Raw genomic sequence first — 20,967 nt, 5'->3', positions numbered from 1 at the left:
CATCAAATTGTCATCCCATGCTGATAATGTTAACCAAGTTAGAATGAATTCCAATCAAAATCAAACAAATTAGAGTCAAAAATGTGATTTCCCTATATAAACTATAGTAAATTTTACCCCCTCCCCAGGGGCAAACTTGAGACCCCAGGGTCATGAAATTCACAATTTTGGTAAAGTACCTTAAGACCCTTCCATCCATGAAGAGTATTTGATTCCATCATATCTCATTCTGAGAGAAGAGAAGATTTTTGAAATTTTAATCAATTTGACCCTTTTTAGCCCCGCCCATCAGCCCCTGGGGGTCAGTCAGGGCCAACATGTGCATGCCATCAAACTGTCATCCAATGCTGATAATGTTAACCAAGTTAGAATGAATTCCAATCGAAATCAAACAAATTATAGTCAAAATGTGATTTCCCTATATAAACTATGGTAAAGTTTACCTCCTCCCCAGGGGCAAACGTGAGACCCCTGGGTCATAAAATTCACAATTTCGGTAAAGCACCTATAGACCCTTTTTATTTATGAAGAGTATTTGATTCCATCATATCTGAGAGTAGAGAAGAATATTTTTGAAATTTCAGTTAATTTGACCATTTTTAGCCCCGCCCATTAGCCCCTGGGGTCAGTCAGGGCCAACATGTGCATGCCATCAAACTGTCATCCAATGCTGATAATGTTGACCAAGTTAGAATGAATTCCAATCAAAATCAAACAAATTAGAGTCAAAAATGTGATTTCCCTATATAAACTATAGTAAATTTTACCCCCTCCCCAGGGGCAATCTTGAGACCCCAGGGTCATGAAATTCACAATTTTGGTAAAGTACCTTAAGACCCTTCCATCCATGAAGAGTATTTGATTCCATCATATCTCATTCTGAGAGTAGAGAAGATTTTTGAAATTTTAATCAATTTGACCCTTTTTAGCCCCGCCCATCAGCCCCTGGGGGTCAGTCAGGGCCAACATGTGCATGCCATCAAACTGTCATCCAATGCTGATAATGTTAACCAAGTTAGAATGAATTCCAATCGAAATCAAACAAATTATAGTCAAAATGTGATTTCCCTATATAAACTATGGTAAAGTTTACCTCCTCCCCAGGGGCAAACGTGAGACCCCTGGGTCATAAAATTCACAATTTCGGTAAAGCACCTATAGACCCTTTTTATTTATGAAGAGTATTTGATTCCATCATATCTGAGAGTAGAGAAGAATATTTTTGAAATTTCAGTTAATTTGACCATTTTTAGCCCCGCCCATTAGCCCCTGGGGTCAGTCAGGGCCAACATGTGCATGCCATCAAACTGTCATCCAATGCTGATAATGTTAACCAAGTTAGAATGAATTCCAATCAAAATCAAACAAATTAGAGTCAAAAATGTGATTTCCCTATATAAACTATAGTAAATTTTACCCCCTCCCCAGGGGCAATCTTGAGACCCCAGGGTCATGAAATTCACAATTTTGGTAAAGTACCTTAAGACCCTTCCATCCATGAAGAGTATTTGATTCCATCATATCTCATTCTGAGAGTAGAGAAGATTTTTGAAATTTTAATCAATTTGACCCTTTTTAGCCCCGCCCATCAGCCCCTGGGGGTCAGTCAGGGCCAACATGTGCATGCCATCAAACTGTCATCCAATGCTGTTAATGTTAACCAAGTTAGAATGAATTCCAATCGAAATCAAACAAATTATAGTCAAAATGTGATTTCCCTATATAAACTATGGTAAAGTTTACCTCCTCCCCAGGGGCAAACGTGAGACCCCTGGGTCATAAAATTCACAATTTCGGTAAAGCACCTATAGACCCTTTTTATTTATGAAGAGTATTTGATTCCATCATATCTGAGAGTAGAGAAGAATATTTTTGAAATTTCAGTTAATTTGACCATTTTTAGCCCCGCCCATTAGCCCCTGGGGTCAGTCAGGGCCAACATGTGCATGCCATCAAACTGTCATCCAATGCTGATAATGTTAACCAAGTTAGAATGAATTCCAATTGAAATCAAACAAATTAGAGTCAAAAATGTGATTTCCCTATATAAACTATAGTAAATTTTACCCCCTCCCCAGGGGCAAACTTGAGACCCCTGGGTCATAAATTCACAATTTCGGTAAAGCACCTTAAGACCCTTTTTATTTATGAAGAGTATTTGATTCCATCATATCTGAGAGTAGAGAAGAAGATTTTTGAAATTTCAGTCAATTTGACCCTTTTTAGCCCCGCCCATTAGCCCCTGGGGGTCAGTCAGGGCCAACATGTGCATGCCATCAAACTGTCATCCAATGCTGATAATGTTAACCAAGTTAGAATGAATTCTAATTGAAATCAAACAAATTATAGTCAAAAATGTGATTTCCCTATATAAACTATAGTAAAGTTTACCCCCTCCCCAGGGGCAAATGTGAGACCCCTGGGTCATGAAATTCACAATTTTGGTAAAGCACTTTAAGACCCTTCCATCTATGAAGAGTATTTGATTCCACCATATCTGAGAGTAGAGAAGAAGATTTTTGAAATTTCAGTCAATTTGACCCATTTTAGCCCCGCCCCTCAGGCCCCTGGGGGGTGGGGACCATATAATTCACAATTTTGGTTGACCTTTAGCCATAGAAGCTTCCAGCCAAATTTCATTGAATTTGGTTTAGGGGTTTTGGAGAAGAAGTCGAAAATGTAAATTGTTTACGGACGGACGACGGACGATGCACGACGCACGACGCACGACGATGGACAAAAGGGGATTAGAATAGGTCACATGAGACTTTGTCTCAGGTGACCTAAAAATCCATGGTGACAGATGTTTTCTGTGTTTGTATTACCTGTACAATCAAGATATAACATGATTCCTATATTGGCTGTAATATAGTTTACAACAACATTTCTAAGTATGAATGTTAAACCTGTAAACATGAAACCAAGCATTAAACTGCACCTTTATCACTTTACTGCAAAGTCTACTTACAGTGTGACCTCTGGCCTGTAATATTTCTGTTGCCTTGGTAACAGCTCGTTGACAGGCTGGTACAGGTGTTAAATATCCGTTGTCTAAGAAGAAACCAATTCGCAGTGGTCGCTTACTTTCAAAAATCTAAAAAAAAAAATATATATATAAATGTTACTACCTGGTTGTTTTTAAAATTTGAATTCAGCACTTAAGATTAACACACAAAATGTTTAGATAGTACGATTAAATATTTTGATATCATGGTAGAAATTGATCACTGAATAAGTAGATATATTCATACATCAAAACAAAATGGGTTTTCGACTGTCTCTCTCTCCAGTTTGAAATGAAAGAATATTTCAATCACTAATGTTTCTCTTAATAAACTATATTAAATATAACGTTTCATCTGTAAGATATTAGGTTCTAATAATACAAATTGAATTTCAGTATCATAATAATTTCTAAATATCAGCCACCTCTGCAATAAAATATTACAAAACATACTTCACACATGTACTTATCTATAATATCTATATAGTAAACATGGTAATTTTCACTGTCATTTTACAGTGCTGATGTCATTTTACAGTACTGATGTTGTTTTACAGTGTTGATGTCGTTTTACAGTGCTGATGTTATTTTACAGTGTTGATGTCATTTTACAGTGCTGATGTCGTTTTACAGTGCTGATGTCATTTTACAGTGCTGATGTCATTTTAGTGCTGCATGTCATTTTGCAGTGCTGATGTCGTTTTACAGTGCTGATGTCATTTTAGTGCTGCATGTCATTTTGCAGTGCTGATGTTGTTTTACAGTGCTGATGTCGTTTAAAAATTTGTCATTGTTGTTTTACAGTGATGATGTTGTTTTACAGAGCTGATGTCATTTTTCTGTGCTTATGTCATTTTACAGTGCTGATGTCATTTTAGTACTGATGTCATTTTACAGTGCTGATGTCGTTTTACAGTGCTGATGTCGTTTTACAGTGCTGATGTCGTTGTACAGTGCTGATGTCATTTTAGTACTGATGTCATTTTACAGTACTGATGTCATTTTACAGTGCTGATGTCGTTTTACAGTGCTGATGTCGTTTTACAGTGCTGATGTCATTTTAGTACTGATATCATTTTACAGTGCTGATGTCGTTTTACAGTGTTGATGTCATTTTACAGTGCTGATGTCGTTTTACAGTGCTGATGTCGTTTTACAGTGCTGATGTTGTTTTACAATGCTGATGTCATATTACAGTGCTGATGTCATTTTACAGTGCTGATGTTGTTTTACAATGCTGATGTCATTTTACAGTGCTGATGTTGTTTTACAGAGCTGATGTCATATTACAGTGCTGATGTCATTTTACAGTGCTGATGTAATTTACAGTGCTGATGTCGTTTTACAGTGTTGATATCATTTTACAGAGCTGATGTAATTTTAAAGTGTCAATGTCATTTTAAAGTGTTGATGTCGTTTTTAAGTGGCGATGTCGTTTTAAAGTGTTGATGTCGTTTTGAAGTGTAAATGTCATTTAAAAGTGTTGATGTCATTTTAAAGCATTGATGTTGTTTTACAGAGCTGATGTCATTTTACAGTGTCAATGTCGTTTTAAAGTGCTGATGTCATTTTACAGAGAAGACATTAAAATCTTGAAAGTCCTACCTCATTTCTAAATGGGATAGGAGGACAAGTAGGATCTTGATCAAACATAGCTGGGACCAGGAGTGATTTCATTGCGGCCACGAGACCATCCACATCACTGGCTAGAGGTCCACCTGTTGCATTTACTGCGTATATAAAAAGGGATCTATAAGTACATGTTCTAGTGTATGTACATACAGTACATGTATACATACAGACACATCTCATTATTACAGATTTTCATTTGCATGTGCCATGATACAAATGTGAAAACAGTGTGATTCAAAGGACAGTGAATGACATTCATGCTTCCAAAATGGCTGTTGCGGCAATAAGATCAAGCTGTTAATAATAATATTTTTGATGAATTCAAACTAGAATCTAAATAGCCTTTTAGCTTATGGATGAAAATTAGACTTGTAATTTCCGCTCCTCTACAATACTTTACAATACACTTCAAAACAAGATCTAACGTTACTCTGTAGAAGGTCATCTCAGCATGACCTTTGCAGTGTATTGCAGTGTATCATATATAGAGGAGTGGAAATTACAAGTCTAATTTTAATTAGATTGACCTTTAGCACAGACGACAAGGGTTCAATTCATTATTCAAACTGGAATCAAGATAGCCTTTAACCCAGACAACCAGAGTCGATTCATTTTTTAAGTTGGAATCTAGATAGCCTTTAACCCAGACAACCAGGGTTGATTCATTTTTTAAGTTGGACTCTAGATAGCCTTTAACCTAGACAACCAGGGTTTGATTCATTATTCAAATTGAAATCTAGATAGCCTTTAACCTAGACAACCAGGGTTGATTCATTATTCAAGTTGGAATCTAGATAGCATTTAACCTAGACAACAAAGGTCAATTCATTATTCAAGTTGGAATCTAGATAGCCTTTAACCCAGACAACCAGGGTCGATTCATTATTCAAATTGAAATCTAGATAGCCTTTAACCTAGACAACCAGGGTTGATTTATTATTCAAGTTGGAATCTAGATAGCCTTTAACCTAGACAACCAGAGTCGATTCATTTTTTAAGTTGGAATCTAGATAGCCTTTAACCCAGACAACCAGGGTCGATTCATTTTTTAAGTTGGACTCTAGATAGCCTTTAACCTAGACAACCAGGGTTTGATTCATTATTCAAATTGAAATCTAGATAGCATTTAACCTAGACAACAAAGGTCAATTCATTATTCAAGTTGGAATCTAGATAGCCTTTAACCCAGACAACCAGGGTCGATTCATTATTCAAGTTGGACTCTAGATAGCTTTTAACATAGACAACAAGGGTTGGATTCATTATTCAAACTAGAATCTAGATAGCCTTTTACCCAGACAACCAAGGTCGTTTCATTATTCAAATTGGACTCAAGATAGCCATTACCAAACGACCAGGGTTGGATTAAATTAGAACAAAATAACAGCTTATTCTATTACTTGATAAGTCTAGAAACATACTTTCCTTACTCTGACAATCATCAATTTATTTTCACAAAACCATTTCAATCTCAATTCAAACTCGCTGTTCTTTAATATAACTTAAATAAAACAAACTTAAATAGCAACTACTATCCCTCTCTCTCCACAGTGAAGCCCCCTTCCATACATCCATCCAAGGAAACAAGACCAATTATTTGACCTACAATGCGTAATTATTTGAAGTTTTTATAACCAAATTCCCATAGAAAATCAAAAATGCAGGACATAAACAAATACTTAAAATTTAAATGTGACCTTGACCCTTGACCTTTGACACAGAAATACTTACCTAATGGTTGACCCCTTATGAACGGCAACAAGTTCTCTTCACTGTTAAAGTTAACAAATGTAGGAAGTTATTACAGTGATAGTTACATACTGTATAAGTCAGCAAAGCAATAACTTCAGTCTACTGATCACAAATTTTAGTACAATTTAACATTTCAAATACATGTAATTCAATCTCAATATATAGCAGATCCTAGTACTGGCTCACTCTGTTAAATTAGTCTGTACTTAAAATATTGTTAAAGCAGAAAAATCTTAAGTAATTTAATATGTGCTAGTTAAAATGCCAGGAAAACATGTAATTCTAAAGTGTCCACATTTCATCTTATTGCTGACAATTATTTATACAGTGGAATCCACTTTACTGCATAACCCACTTATTTGCATAAAATGTTGCAGTCCCAATTCTTTCCACCTTTTTCTTTGTATCATAACTCCTGGTCCAAATATAAACAACACATTTCAATGAATTCTTTTTTCAATTCCTATCCCAAAAATACTTTAATTCTTGGAAAAATTATGCTTTCAATTCGTTTTTGGCATGATCAATACCAGCAGTACATTTCCATGTCTAATGAACAAAACACATTTATCTAGGTAGGAGCCAAGCCCCAATTCTGCCTATTTGCATAATCCACTTATCTGCATATTTTCACCTGAAAAAAAGCATATGCAAATAAGCGGAATCCCCTGTATCGGTAAGTCACAATGAAAGAAAGTCAACATATTGCTTGATGGTTGAGACTATTAATATTCATTTCTTTACCTTAGTCTGCCTACAGTTGGTTTGAGGCCGTATACACCACTGAAGTGACTTGGTATTCTGATACTGCCCCCGATGTCTGTTCCAAACCCTAAAACTGATCCTTTAGCTGCTATGAGTGCCCCCTCGCCTCCAGAGGAACCGCCTGGACCTCGTGTTAAGTCATGAGGGTTTTTAGTCACACCGTAGATAGGGTTGGAGCACTCATAAGTCATCATTGACTGTGGAATGTTTGTCCTCACAAATGGAATTGCACCCTGTTTCTTCAATACCTGTGAACAGAAACATCACAGATTACTACCATCCACAAACATACACTCAGAACTCTTCTTTCTCAATATCAATACAAGCTCTTCTATGATTGGCTGCTTCAGCCACACTAAGAACTCTGCTCTCCCAATATCAATATAAGCTGTTCTATGATGTGGAGTTGCAGCCACAGTAAGAACTCTGCTCTCCCAATATCAATATAAGCTGTTCTATGATGTGGAGTTGCAGCCACAGTAAGAACTCTGCTCTCCCAATATCAATATAAGCTGTTCTATGATTGGCTGCTAAAGCCACAGTTAGAGATCGAAAAACTTTTAAAGTGATATCCATGTTTACCTTAATGAGAGTGTTCTCTTCAGTAACACAAAGGTCCAGGAAGGAAGACATCCCTCCTGTGCAGTCATACCCCTGTAACAGAAATACAACTGATAAATCAAACCACACCCCTGTACTGTGTACAACAAAAACTGCACTGATATATCAATGTAATGATTACCATTCTTTTTTATCATTCTTATGTTTGACATAAAGAGGGCAATCAGTAGCAATTCTTATTCTCTTTCATACTGATAAAAACATTCATGACACTTTAATAATGACAGGTATGACATTGCCATAGACAGGTATGATCTTGACATAAAATAATTATGACCTAGACAATGACCAATATGACCTTCACTCTGACAGGTATGACTCTGACAATGATCAATAGAATATGACCTTCACACCGATAGATATGTTCCTGACACTGACAAGTTCCACATTGACATAAGACATGTATGACCCTGACAATGACAGGTATAAAATTGACATATGTAGACAGAAAAAGGCATTGACACTGACAGCTATGACCTTGACATGGACAGCTTTGACCTTGTTTTATAGATAAATGTATTGACACTGACAGCTATGACCTTGGACTGACAGCAATGACCTTGAAACTGACAGTTATGACCTTGATACAGACATGTATGACCTTGACACTGACAGTTATGACCTTGGAACTGACAACTATGATCTTGACACTGGTATAACATACCTCATGACCTTGACATGGACAGCTTTGACCTTGTTTTATAGATAAAGGTATTGACACTGACCGCTATGACCTTGGACTGACAGCAATGACCTTGTTCATTTATGACCTTGAAACTGACAGCTATGACCTTGATACAGACATGTATGACCTTGACACTGACAGCTTTGACCTTGACAATGACAGTTATGACCTTGGAACTGACAACTATGATCTTGACATGGGCAGTTATGACTTTGACACTGACTGATCTGACCTTGACACTGACAACTATGACCTTGACACTGGTATAACATACCTCTAGACAGTAGTTCTCCTTCACACTGATTGGTATGCCATGAAGAGGTCCTTTTTTCCTGGTACTCATGTCCCTCTCCAAAGCTAATGCCTGCAAATATTGTTTCATAGATAAAGGTACTGATGAAGATTTCTTTAGAATCGTCACAAGCCCAAGAAACTAAAATGATATTATTTTAGAGCTTGCTAGTAGTCACCAATCTTCTGAACATTCCACATGGAATGTACATGAAACTTACCGTATATCATTATTCATCCTGTTTTTACAACAGACATGTATATCAATTCAGGGCTATTCCAGTAATAGAGGTTACACGAGTGATTGTTGGATATGGAATTTATTTCACTTGCTTGGGTCAAAGTTTGAATTCTTGACCAATCAAAAGACCAGAAGGCCATATACCACTAGTGGTATATAACATATATTTATCCAACAGTCGGCACATTTATACAATGGATTGAGAGTGGAAATTGGAATAACACGGCATATTGTGGTAGAAAAATATCTACCCCATGGGAGGACTACAGGTTTGTCAAACAGGGACCACCCATAGAACCGTGATTTAATTCAAACAGTACCATAATTAACAGGCTGCATTTTCTCCAGCACCCACCATGCAGAGATGATATAATTTACTGCCAGCCCTAAGAATGCCCTTCAATATGAGTTCAATATATACATTCATATGAATAAATAATGCTGACAGTATTTTCACCTTGTGGAATCTTCCCACTGGAACAAGTTAAGCTATTATGGAACACATGTATATTCCTAATCCACTAAGTCATAACAATGATAAATCTGTAGGTATCCATAGTTCTTTTTATACCATTTTACTTAGAACTTTTAGACGCTGGGTGTAATTGTTTTATTTTCGGTAGCTTATCCTTTCCTGGGGACAAATGGAAATGTACGTTGTGCAGCTTCAAGAACTTGGCAAAAATAATCTTTCATTGTGTTGAATATAAGCAATTTGGAGTAATATCTATCTGAAACCTGTGTCTGTGATCATTATTTTATGATTATTTTTATTTTATATACAGTATAATTACCTCTGCTTCCCATATTGGCTCAACAACACAATTCAAGTGTTCATTGACCTGAATAGCCTGGAAGTAAAACAAAAGTATATACAAACAGGATCTGCCATCATCATCACCATCATCATAAATTCCAATTGTACTTATTTATACTCAAATAAGCCCCCTCAACTAGTGACAAAAGTAGCAATAAAAACTTAGGGTGGACTTATTTGTGATCAACTTTTAGCTCACTATTTCAAAATTGTTGATTCTGAAAAATGAAGAATTGGGCTTATTTGGGCTGGAGTTTGCTTATTCGTGGATTAACATGATAGTAATTAATTCTCTCTGTATCTATTCAAACGACATACTGCACCAACGTTGGTGACCCTCAATAAGATTTAATACATTGTTTATACTTGTATAATAAAGGTGCCTTGATTACTGACATGCTTTTGGATAGGCCACAAGTTACAATGTACCTTTGACTGATAGCATGACCAACTTTTATCTTTGACTGGTAGCATGACCAACCTTTTACCTTTGACTGGTCACATGACCAATTGTTACCTTTGACTGGTCACATGACCAACATTTACCTTTGACTGGTCACATGACTAACCTTTACCTTTGACTGGTCACATGACCAGCATTTACCTTTTACTAGTCACATGACCAATTGTTACCTTTGACTAGTCACATGACCAACATTTACCTTTGACTGGTCACATGACTAACCTTTACCTTTGACTGGTCACATGACGAACTTTTACCTTTTACTGGTCACATGACCAACCTTTACCTTTGACTGGTCACGTGACCAACTTTTACCTTTGATTTACCTTTGACTGGTAGCATATGACCAACCTTTACCTTTGACTGGTCACGTGACCAACATTTACCTTTGACAGGTCACATGACCATCTGTTACCTTTTACTGGCCACATGATCAACATTTACCTTTGACTGGTCACATGATCAACATTTACCTTTGACTGGTCACATGATCAACATTTACCTTTGACTGGTCACATGACCAACCTTTACCTTTGACTGGTCACGTGATCAACATTTACCTTTGACTGGTCACATGATCAACATTTACCTTTGACTGGTCACATGACCAACTTTTACGTTTTTCTGGTCACATGATCAACATTTACCTTTGACTGGTCACATGATCAACATTTACCTTTGACTGGTCACATGATCAACATTTACCTTTGACTGGTAGGCATGTAGCACATCAATACATTGAAGGTCTCCATTCTGTAGCTTCTGTCTTAGGTCCTCAAACGACAGCTCCAAAATGGCAGTCCTTTCTGCTAGCGTCAACTACACAACAAATACAATTTGTATATTTTGGTTGAGGCAGCGGGAACATACTCTCAAAGATATTTCAAAAGTACATTTAAATTACTGCTCAAACCCCCTATACCACTTCACATTACAGAAGTTTGAGAGGAAAATGCTTCCAATAAGAAAATTCCAGTTCTAGATCTTTCAGAGTACAACAAACCATATAAGAAGCCAGTCGAGTGAGCAACTCATAAACAAATAACTTTAACCGAAATACTAATTCACTGATATTTGTTTGACCAGTCTACAGTGTCCTTGTCCATATGTCCATGTCTTTATGTGTATACAGAAGTCCATTTTGTTTTTGTTCTTTGCTCAATTTTGTCTTTGTTGACGTTTCAATCAAAGTTAAAGTCAGTATACTTTAATACTAAATCCAACTACCTCATTTAGTTAATCTAATACATTTTGTATATCGTAATATATTTTTTATACCACCAGGGAGAATGTAATGTTGATGTAAAGTATATATTGTATGTAATGCTTCCCCATATGTATATATGTATGTTATTGTATGTCTTGTAAAAAAACTAAAATGAATAAAAAATAAATTTAAAAAAAAAAAGAAAATTCCAAGTACAGAGGTTCTCCAAGGATTAAACCTATATGTAAAGCTAACCCCGATGGAATGGAAGACTTTTAACAAGTCCTAGGATAACGCGTAATGTTCTGGATCAGTCCAGATATACTGGGGTAATCATAGCTTTAAATAGACACTCCGTTTATTTATCCTAAATAGTGTAGCTTTTCATGTACATATTAAACAGTACAGTTTCTAACTTTCTAATAAGGTTGGTACAGATTCACAAAGACAAGACTGACAACAGTATTTGCCTTTCCCAATCCCCAAATGATAAGTACTTCATTGAACCCCTGGCCTTTCCCAACCCCCAAATGATAAGTACTACCCCTGGCCTTTCCCAACCCCCAAATGATAAGTACTACCTCTGGCCTTTCCCAACCCCCAAATGATAAGTACTACCCCTGGCCTTTCCCAACCCCCAAATGATAAGTACTACCCCTGGCCTTTCCCAACCCCAAAAATGATAAGTACTGCCCCTAGTAATACCTTTTTTGTTTACCTTGCCTAACTAAGCAACATTTTTTATTTATTTTTTATTTTTTTCAATCTTTTTTTTTTCTTTGCCTTGACTTGCCTTAAATTGCCTTTGCCTTGCCTAGCGTAGCCTAACTCAGAAATCAACAATATTTATTTTTAAATTTTTTTTCCCTTGTCTACTTCCAAATCAGCAACATTATTTTTTTTTATTTGTTTGCCTTGCATAATCTCTCAAACCAGCAATAATAAATAGAGGATATCTAACAGTGTCTTCAGTAATACCAAATATATTTCACGAGTGGGGCTAATATTTTGATATTTTTCACGAGTGCGCAGCACGAGTGAAAAATATCAAAATATTAGCCACACGAGTGAAATATATTTGGTATTACTGAAGACACTGTTAGATATTCTGTTTATTACGTTTTTTATCAACGAAAAACCTACCCCGTATGCTAACTAGGCCTACAGCGATAATTTGTAAACAAAAAAGTAGTTCCCCCTGTCCAGGTGCTGACATATATACAATGTATCGGGCTTTCTGATTGGTCAATTATTTTGGTATTTTCTAATCATTAATTTGATTGGACAAATCAGCAAAAGTGATATTTTTCACTAGTGAAAAATATCACTTTTATAGAATGAATAATTTTTGATATTTCCCTGGTAAAAATGTAATAAATATCATTTTTGTTCACCTTTCCTTACTCTCAAACCAGTAATATATATTTTTTGGTCCTATCTCCCAAATCAGTCAAAAATGACCAACATAATTTCCAGGAGACATGAACTGACAGCCAAGTCAGTACATGATTCTGCATAAGTTACACATATACTAAACCTACATAGCTGTTTAAAACAACCCATGCTGGACAAACAGCGAGGCAGTGATGACTAGGAAAACTCTCTGTAATGCCTGTACATTTGATCCAGATGTTTAGGATGTCGACCCAGATAAATATATTAAAGTAGTGTTTTACACCTAATCTCTCCTTCTGCTTAATACCTTAAGTGGCTGTATAATTCAGTGCTTCATAAATTTTTCCTGAACTTAAGACGATTGTATATCAGGTTTCAGACAAAATGATTAATTTTTAACAGAAATCTTGTCACCATACAACGATGCATATCTTTTTTAATATTTTTGACACAGTCTGTCGTCATGTGACTTTTTCCACCATCACAAGTTGACCTTTACAAGTCAGCAGTCATCATATGACCGAGGACTTTGTCTGAGGACTTTTTGAGGCTAATAATGGACCGCATTCCCAATTGAAGTTATTTCGTATTTAAGTCCAATGCCAATAATTTGCAGTTTTAATTACTCCTGAAAAAAAATCTTTCCCAAATCACCAATTTCCTCCCAAAATGAGACAAAAAGGCCCCATCATTGTCCCAAACCAGTGAGAAAATGCCCTGTCAAAACTTAGATGTCCTAATATCACTGAAAACTGTAACTGTGTTGCAATAAAAAAAAAAAATGTACTAGTGTTTTTCCTGTTTACATTATCATAATATTTGCGCATGTTGGTTAATTTTTCCAATGAAGTCTTCAAAAATCCCCAAATTCAGGACTTTTTGTGCAAGGGCATGAAATCCAGAAATCTTGTTATGTTCCCGCGTTCCCTCTAATTTTACACCTTTGTACACAAAAGATTCCCAACCTCCACCAAGTGGTAACTCCTCTTTAATGGACACGAAAAGTACGGAATACAAAGATAGCAATCTAACTAACTTATTTCAAATGTTTGTATTATTTGTAATCACTGAAGTCACGGCACTATCAAAATACTACAAAAAAGTGGTACTGAAAAATACCCAGAACTTGTTGATTAACATGATACAACATTTCCTAAAAAAATTCAACTGAATGAAACACTCAATTATTTACATACAGATAACTTAGTATATTACCCCGTTCTGTTCCAGCTGTTCCCCGAGCTTCCTACATGCTTCTCTACAAGAGTCCCGCTTCTCTTTGATCCTTCGATTTAAGTTCCTTGACTTTGTAAATTTTCTGATGATTACTGCTCCAATCACACAGGTAGTTGTCACCGTCAAAACAAAGGAGACATTCTTTCTGATTGGTTCAGGCACTTCAAGCCTGCAGCTTGGCCAGCTCAACTTAAATTTGTCCATCTACAAATAAAATAAGTTTTATTTTTGAATGTTTATAATCAGAAATATATCAATTTAAGAAATTAACAATCAGGACTCTATAGCTACTTTAAAAGGATTATGCTCCTGAATTAAAAGATCAATGTATTTCTTAGGAATTCTTCTTCTAAGATCTCCAGATAATGTTCCAACGGTTTATGGCATATTTGTTAAAAGGATCATGTCTGTTACTGCCATATCTATAAAAGATATGCCTGTTACTACAATGACTGTTAATGTCAGGTATATTAGTGTCATGTCTGTTAATGTCATGTCTGTAAATATCATGTATGTAAATGTCATGTATGTTTAATGCCATGTCTGATAATGTCATGTATGTTTAATGTCATGTATGTTTAATGCCATGTATGTTTAATACCATGTATGTTAATGCAATGTGTGTTAATGTCATGTATGTCAATGTCATGTATGTCAATGTCATGTATGTCGATGTCATGTATGTTTAATGTCATGTATGTAAATGTCATGTATGTTTATGCAATGTATGTTGATGTCATGTATGTCAATGTCATGTATATTAATGTCATGTATGTTAATGTCATGTGTGTTAATGTCATGTATGTTGATGTCATGTATGTCAATGTCATGTATGTTAATGTCATGTATGTTAATGTCATATCTGATAATGTCATGTATGTTGATGTCATGTATATTAATGTCATGTATGTTGATGCCATGTATGTTGATGTCATGTATATTAATGTCATGTATGTTGATGTCATGTATGTTAATGTCATGTATATTAATGTCATGTATGTTGATGTCATGTATGTTAATGTCATGTATGTTGATGTCATGTATATTAATGTCATGTATGTTGATGTCATGTATGTCAATGTCATGTATGTTGATGTCATGTATGTTGATGTCATGTATATTAATGTCATGTATGTTAATGCAATGCATGTTTAATGTCATGTATGTAAATGTTATATATGTTAATGTCATGTATGTCGATGTCATGTATGTTTAATGTCATGTATGTAAATGTCATGTATGTTAATGTCATGTATGTTGATGTCGTGTATGTCAATGTCATGTATGCTAATATCATGTCTGATAATGTCATGTATGTTAATGTCATGTATGTTAATGTCATATATGTAAATGTCATGTATGTTAATGCAATGTATGTTGATGTCATGTATGTCAATGTCATGTATATTAATGTCATGTATGTTAATGTCATGTATGTAAATACAATGTATGTTAATGTCATGTATGTTAATGTCATCTCTGATAATGTCATGTATGTCAATGTCATGTATGTTAATGTCATGTATGTTAATGTCATGTATGATAATGTCATCTCTGATAATGTCATGTATGTTAATGTCATGTATGTTAATGTCATGTATGTTAATGTCATGAATGTTAATGTCATGTATGTAAATACAATGTATGTTAATGTCATGTATGTTAATGTCATGTATGTAAATATCATGTATGTTAATGTCATGTATGTTAATGTCATGTATGTTTAATGTCATGTATGTTAATGTCATGTATGTTAATGTCATGTATGTAAATACAATGTATGTTAATGTCATGTATGTTAATGTCATGTATGTTAATGTCATGTATGTAAATACAATGTATGTTAATGTCATGTATGTTAATGTCATGTATGTTAATGTCATGTGTTAATGTCATGTATGTTTAATGTCATGTATGTAAATACAATGTATGTTAATGTCATGTATGTTAATGTCATGTATGTCAATGTCATGTATGTTAATGTCATGTATGTTAATGTCATGTATGTAAATACAATGTATGTTAATGTCATGTATGTTAATGTCATGTATGTTGATGTCATGTATGTTAATGTCATGTATGTTAATGTCATGTATGCTAATGTCATGTATGTTGATGTCATGTATGTAAATACAATGTATGTTAATGTCATGTATGTTAATGTCATGTATGCTAATGTCATGTATGTTAATGTCATGTATGTAAATACAATGTATGTTAATGTCATGTATGTTAATGTCATGTATGTTGATGTCATGTATGTTAATGTCATGTATGTAAATACAATGTATGTTAATGTCATGTATGTTAATGTCATGTATGCTAATGTCATGTATGTTAATGTCATGTATGTAAATACAATGTATGTTAATGTCATGTATGTCAATGTCATGTATGTTAATGTCATGTATATTAATGTCATGTATGTTAATGTCATGTATGTAAATACAATGTATGTTAATGTCATGTATATTAATGTCATGTATATTAATGTCATGTATGTTAATGTCATGTATGTTGATGTCATGTATGTTTAATGTCATGTATGTTAATGTCATGTATGTTAATATCATGTATGTTAATGTCATGTATGTTGATGTCATGTATGTTGATGTCATGTATGTTAATGCCATGTATGTTAATGTCATGTATGTAAATGTCATGTATGTTAATGTCATGTGTGCTAATGCCATGCCTGATAATATCATGTCTCATTATGTCATGTGTTAATGTCATCTCTGATAATGTCATGTATGTTTAATGTCATGTCTGATAATTTCATGTATGTTTAATGTCATGTATGTTAATGTCATGTATGTTAATGCCATGTCTGTTAGTGTAATTTTAGGCAAACTTCATGTCTGTCAATGTCACATTGGTTAATGTCACATCTGTTAATGTCATGTTTGTTAATGTAATACCTGTTACTGTCACATTGTTAAAGATCATGTCTGTTAATTTCATATCTAGGTAATGTCATTTCCTGCATCATGCTTGTTAACTTAAATAAATAGAACATCTGTTAATGTAACATCTTTTGGTGTGATCTTCACCTTTAATGCTTTCATCAGAAAAAATATATGTTTTGTACTACTAATACATTAAAAAACTTTTCTCAATTCTGCCTGTATGTAGCTATCTGTGGCTATGGTCCATGACCATGCAATGTTTGATACACTAGTCAAATGATGGACCATAGCCATGTTTGATACACTAGTCAAATGAACTGTTACTTTTTTTCTCTCATCTTATAAAATTAAAAATCTTCAGTCATGGATGGATAATTCACCAGCTTTTTACCAATGTAATCAGGGCTTGATGCCAAATGCCATGCATGTTTGATAGTATCATATAAGTACAAGTGTGTATAGGGTTCACCTAGCGCTGAAAGTGTTTTTCCTGCCTTATAACTGGTTGTGCAAAACAACCCCAATACCTTTTAGACTTATTTTTCCCAAAAAGAAATTTAGAGTTCATAGATTAAAACTTTCGAAAAACAAAAATATTATTATATAACAGCTAATAGATAAGAGAAGGGTATAAAAATTGGTGAGTGCCATCATGTATTATATAACTATAGAATTTACACTGCATTTTACTGGTTGCACTAATTATGAAATCATTATCAATATGTTAATTCTTAACAGGTTCTACATGTAAAATTTTCTGAAATTGGACAATTAGATTTTCCCAAATTTAAAATACACAGGAAAAATCACTACCTGACATGAACTACATGGGCATTCTTTTCTTACAAGTTATGAGCTCTTGCTCGTTATATGATTATACTTCCTGGGAAATTATCAATTGATAAACTTTTAACGTTTTATATTTGTTGTAATGAAAAGTAAGTTTTACTGTATATACACTGCATTACAACCATGAAACCTTAAGATTATATACTAATATATGCTGACTCAGGACTGAGCAATGTGACATATATTATATAATTCAATGACAGAGCCCTAAAAATTATATCACAAGCTCCACTTCTCCAGTTTTGTGGTTATGTAGAAAAAAATATTTCCTTGATTTTCTAGAAGACTTTCTTCAAACGTGTACTAAGTAACAAACTGTACACAGGTGTTCTATAGCAAATTTATATCTTGTCTACTTTCACTTTCAAAATGAGTCAGAAAAACTCAGATTTATTGTCCTGTATCAATCGTTGGCCAGCGACTAATTTAATATTCGTAACACATAACTAGGCATACCGAAAAAATCAAGCCACCAAAATTGAATATATTTAGCTAATTTGTAGGCCTTTGTAAGCCTGTAAGCTAGATATATAACACGTTAGGCTTACTACTTTGTAGTACAACTTGGGGAAAACACTCGCTCATGATCAGCTGCGGCACGGATTGATGCGCATTTGCAAAGCCCTGAGACCTTATACAATAGCTGCAATAGCATGAAAATGTCTAAATGTGCCCATAAAGTACATAAATGATAAGATAAATTTAGTAAGTTTACCTTACAACCTTTGGACAGCCACCTCGAATGGGTCGGTTCACTTCACTAGGAGATACTAAATTCAGTCCTGTCACATGAACCGCCCGGAACAGCCCGGCTAGCATATATAGGTCAATGACTTAGCACGCTGTTGTCGGACAGATATATAGCCTATATCTGCACGCAGTGCATGTATATTTAAAATAAAATAGTTTTTAATTTCCTTTGACAATCACTGTATGGCCCCTCATGTCCTTATACATTAATACTTGGCACGTTCAAATAGGCCTAGATCAGTTAGAAGTGGTTTTTTTGTGTGTGAGAGTTTTGTCCAACGACGTTTACCCCAATTTAAATTACTTCCTTGCGTCACATGTCACCTATCCTTCATTATAGTTTGCCCCGTGATTTTGTTTGGGTCCGAGTCATATGGTATCATTCCACAAAACGAAGTATCTTGGGGCGAGCATATGGAACGGGAAGAATGTCATAATTATAAATATCTAATGAGATATAATTCTACCTAACGTTAGGCAAAAATAAAATAATGCCTACCGGCAAAATTATTTTTGCAAAGGCAATTAATAGACTATTTTCTTTCTGCATCTACACCGGGTGATACCGGAAGTTACGAATCCGACGGGGAGTATATACCAATCCGACGGGGAATATCTACCCGAAGGGCGTAAGGACATGGCTGGGGTATGTTTTATAGTGATACAAATATGATGATACCCACGGAATTCTACGCTATTTCCTTTATACATATCAGTAATTCGTTAATCTCATAAACTTGCCGTGTTTGATTGATGCTCAATATTATCCGGCTGCCCTACTGTCAAACGACGAATTTGCTATGATTTTGTCAAAAATACCCAATAATCGCGATCAAAACACGATGGACAGAGTTTTGGCATTAAACATTGACTACAATAAACTATTAGTAATCAACAATTCGTTTGGATTACAGTTATAAAGTACCTTACTTGGCTAATTATAATGGCACGAAAAATTCCGACGGGGAAAGTCTCTCTCCAATATCTGAATCCGACGGGGAATATCAGTACACAAAGTCGCGACTATATGTGATGCTTAAGCCAACTGGACAAAGGCAAATTTAATGAAGCGCGCTAGCGCTTCATGTTGCCTTTGTCCAGTTGGCATTCATCAGCCCATACATGTAACTTCCAAATGAAAGTGGTTCAAGGCTTATACTTGCATTTGACAACGATTTTAAAAGACTATATCCAGGAATGTTGCTCCTACGATGAATGAACAAATTAATATTGTCAAAGACGGAACCACCTTTTCAACAGCCATCTTTCGTTATCACCGACGTGACAATTATGACGTCACTATAGTAATGACGTTATAGACTTTTAACCTTCAAGTAAGTTAGGTAAAGTTATATAGTGGAGCTGCAGTGTAAATGTAAATATTTACATTTGGTGTGGCAATGCCCTTATATATTACTAGTAAATCCCTACCAAAAGCAGCTTCATCTATGAGAGTATAACTGAAGTTGCCCTGAGGGCGTATGAATATCTCACTTGCAAAAAATGTAAACAAAGAAATTTGTTTTTCAATATTGAATTAAATATGTTCTAAGTATTAAAACAAATGAATATAAAAAGATAGCGTTGTTTCGTCTTTTCAAATAGTGTAGGAAATTGCGCGTGACGTCAGCTGTTACTTGTGCGCCGTTCTAGATATTCACCTGACCTGACGGTAGAAAGCGGGAAATTTGAATTTTGGAAGATTTTTTTCATATTTTTTTATTTTTGCGATTCATTAATAGAACGTAAATATAAGCGATAAACTGCCTAGATGCGGCAGACCTACTGGTATAACTGCCACATGTGTCACAGACAAACAATCATGGTGCGCTAGCGCGCACCATTCAGTTTGTCTGTGACACATGTGGCAGTTATACCAGTAGGTCTGCCGCGCGCACCATGATTGTTTGTCTGTGACACATGTGGCAGTTATACCAGTAGGTCTGCCGCATCTAGGCAGTTTATTGCTTAAATAAATGCATGTACAAGTATGTCAAGCATCGTACAGTGTGTGTATTGCGCTACACGCGTGTTCAGGGCTCAGTTATCAAAATGTAATAAGTCTAACTGAAAACTGTATGGGTCCAGTTGCTTTCGATCTTATGAAGCTCAATTCCACTTATGATATTGTTCAGAATTAGCGAAACTGCCAACAAACTAAACAAAACAAATAAAAAAAACTGTATACAACAATTCGATGAATAAAGCTCCACGGAGCATGCGCATCTAACAGAAAATGTTTCTAACCTCCTCCGTATAAGCCAAGTGAAATCATTTAAATCTGCAATTGTGCCCGTCAATTACTCCATACGTTAGATGCATTATTGCGCTGTTCTACTCCCAGGAGCTA

The 20,967-nt window shown here is 35.1% G+C and overlaps 1 protein-coding gene across 2 annotated transcripts in view; it reads right to left on the bottom strand.

Moving 5' to 3' along the window:
* The window catches only part of LOC117343609 (fatty-acid amide hydrolase 1-like), a 33,497-nt gene extending 14,827 nt beyond the window's left edge, over positions 1 to 18,670 (bottom strand). Inside the window, exons 1-10 of one of the 2 annotated variants that reach the window (XM_033906042.1) lie at positions 18,583 to 18,670; positions 14,089 to 14,313; positions 10,977 to 11,090; positions 9,786 to 9,842; positions 8,734 to 8,823; positions 7,736 to 7,807; positions 7,133 to 7,401; positions 6,368 to 6,408; positions 4,610 to 4,734; positions 2,969 to 3,094 (exon numbers count right to left, since the gene is read on the bottom strand). In XM_033906042.1, the coding sequence (XP_033761933.1) occupies positions 2,969 to 3,094; positions 4,610 to 4,734; positions 6,368 to 6,408; positions 7,133 to 7,401; positions 7,736 to 7,807; positions 8,734 to 8,823; positions 9,786 to 9,842; positions 10,977 to 11,090; positions 14,089 to 14,313 (1,119 nt within the window). In that variant the 5' untranslated portion in view covers positions 18,583 to 18,670. The remainder of the gene's footprint in view (positions 1 to 2,968; positions 3,095 to 4,609; positions 4,735 to 6,367; positions 6,409 to 7,132; positions 7,402 to 7,735; positions 7,808 to 8,733; positions 8,824 to 9,785; positions 9,843 to 10,976; positions 11,091 to 14,088; positions 14,314 to 18,582) is intronic. The other variant, XM_033906040.1, reaches the window with a different exon arrangement.
* Positions 18,671 to 20,967: the final 2,297 nt, after the last annotated feature.

The sequence above is a fragment of the Pecten maximus genome, chromosome 15, assembly GCF_902652985.1.
Source record: "Pecten maximus chromosome 15, xPecMax1.1, whole genome shotgun sequence".
In the NCBI taxonomy this organism is placed as follows: domain Eukaryota; kingdom Metazoa; phylum Mollusca; class Bivalvia; order Pectinida; family Pectinidae; genus Pecten; species Pecten maximus.
Note: the sequence above shows the minus strand (reverse complement) of the source record. Positions and strands in the feature narration are given on the sequence as shown.